This window comes from Electrophorus electricus, chromosome 6 (assembly GCF_013358815.1).
Source record: "Electrophorus electricus isolate fEleEle1 chromosome 6, fEleEle1.pri, whole genome shotgun sequence".
Classification (NCBI taxonomy): Eukaryota; Metazoa; Chordata; class Actinopteri; order Gymnotiformes; family Gymnotidae; genus Electrophorus; species Electrophorus electricus.
Genome location: NC_049540.1, coordinates 805,001 through 807,500, shown reverse-complemented (window position 1 = coordinate 807,500; position 2,500 = coordinate 805,001). Strand labels below are relative to the sequence as shown.

At 40.5% G+C, this 2,500-nt stretch overlaps 1 protein-coding gene across 1 annotated transcript in view; it reads left to right on the top strand.

Moving 5' to 3' along the window:
- Positions 1-2,500, top strand: part of tenm1 (teneurin transmembrane protein 1) — a 105,237-nt gene that overhangs the window by 2,619 nt on the left and 100,118 nt on the right. The window contains 1 exon segment of the mRNA XM_035527484.1: positions 1,890-2,150. Coding sequence (XP_035383377.1) covers positions 1,890-2,150 — 261 coding nt within the window.

Sequence of the window (2,500 nt, the reverse complement as noted above, 5' to 3'; positions counted from 1 at the left end):
ATGTGTGTATAGACAGAGAAGTATGATGTAGGTAATTAGTACCCTGATGATTACAGCAAAATCCCGGTTGTCATGGAAACCAAACTTGGGAGGGTCACTACAGAGGCAGGAGTCCAATCATAGTTATGATGGGAGGATGTAAGGGGCTGTTTAAGGTGAAATCGGTGAAACACACACCCACACACACACACTACTTACACATACCTATGAAACACATAAATATGAAACACTTGCACATAAATAATCTACTACTTACATTTGCGTATGATAACTTACACTGCCATACACACACACACACATTCATTCACTGGTGTGTAAACAGAGTTTAACTAGGCTTGTGTGTATGTGTGTAGCAGCGTGTGAGTAAACAGTTTTCAGTGCGCCCGGAAGTCATTTCATTGTAAGAGGAAGGCAGATATTTAACATGTGTACCGCATGCTCATCAATACAAGGTGAAGAGAGGTCTCTAAATAAAGAAGAACATCGTCATGTCAGCCTCTAATTCTGATTATAGGACAGTTTGAAGATCAAAGACACTAAGGAAGGAATATTCTTGCAGTTCCACCAACATTTTGAAGAACTCATAATATCGCTGTCGATCGTGCCCATGGTCCACTGTAACATGGGCTCATATTACTCTGTGTTTGGATCTGGGATTTTATTAGCACGGAAGCATTTATCTTTTTGGAATTGATCTATGGATGTGACACAGACAACATCGGTCTCCCACCACTAGAAAACACTTCATTATCACATGAGAATTTTAAGCAAATTTTTGAAAACACTCCCAGTGTAGCTAACGAGAACTATGTTTGGATATTTAACGTTCAAACGTTCCAGCGTTAACTGAATTAGAAGTGATGAGATTATACGATATGAAGCCTGTAGACCTGCTGGTAACGACATGGCTATGTCATATCATGAGGCTACATGTTAGCTTCTCAATATCCTCCAATCGGCCGACAGTGTGTGAGAAAATATTCCTTATTTATTAGAATACACTCACGATATCACTGACATTCCTTCTGAATATTTACTAAGATAACGGAGCACATAATCGTATTATTTCTAACAGTATTTATGTTCGATCATTGCAATCTTAAATTAATTTTCATTTTTCCATAACTGATCAGGAGTTCTTATACCATAAGCTCATATAGTTTACACTTAAACAAACGTCAGTCTGCTCTACACCTTATTATTACGAGCGTGTTGTACACACGTTAAATATCTGCCTTCCTGTTACACGCCGCTACACACATACACACAAGCCTAGTTAAACTCTGTTTACACACCAGTGAATGAGTGTGTGTGTGTGTGTGTGTGTGTGTGTGTGTGTGTGTGTAAGTGTAAGTTATCATACGCAAATGTAAGTAGTACATTATAGTTTCATTGGTATGTGTAAGTGTTTCATTGGTATGTGTAAGTGTTTCATTGGTATGTGTAAGTGTTTCATAGATATGTGCAAGTGTTTCATTGGTATGTGCAAGTGTTTCATAGGTATGTGTAAGTGTTTCATTGGTATGTGCAAGTAATGTGCATGTGTGCAAGTGTTTCACTGATTTCACCCTAAACGGCCCCGCATATATACATGCATACACACATATATACACACACAGACACATGCACACACACATATATGTACACACACACACGCATACACACTCATTAAGAACTGTATCCAGATGAATGGACTGGACTGTTATTAAATTTGCACGTTTGAGATGTTTGTCAGTCTGTTTGGTCTGATAGTGAATTTATGTGTAAATCAAATCCCTCTTTAAAAATATTTTTTCACAGTTCTAAATCTTTTCATCTAAATAGTTTCAAGTTCTGAAATATCTGTATTACTCTCTCTCTCTCCCTCCCTCTCTCTTTCTCTCTCTCAGAATCATCTCCAAAGGTTTTTCCAGACTTCCAAACAGAACTCCATGCAGCCAATCAGGAGCTAGCGTACCCTGGAGATCCTTGTATGGGTATGGCCTCGGACCCAGAGTCAGAGGGCGGGGCTTCCCCTGACCACGCCTTGCGTCTCTGGATGCAGGAAGTGAAGTCAGAGCATAGTTCTCATGTGTCGAGCAGAGCAAACTCAGTCCTGTCTCTGACAGACACTGAGCAGGAGGGACGAGAGGACCAGGAAAACGACAACGGTAAGAACACAGCTGTGCGTGTGTGTGTGTGTGTGTGTGTGTGTGTGTGTGTGTGTGTGTGATTTTACAGTATTAATGAGACATTCCGCAGAGGGACGTTCACAGAGAATCAAACTGACATCCATGCCCTCTGAGGCGCACACAGACACACACACACACACACACACACACACACACACACACATGCATGCATGCACGCAGACACATACACAGACACATACACACCTCTGCTCTACTTACTGGTACAGTATTCATAGTATCTGACATGCTTGTATCTGATACATCAAACACACACACACACGCATACATAGTATAGATTTCCATTGTGGACCTAAGCATCTTCTCTGATT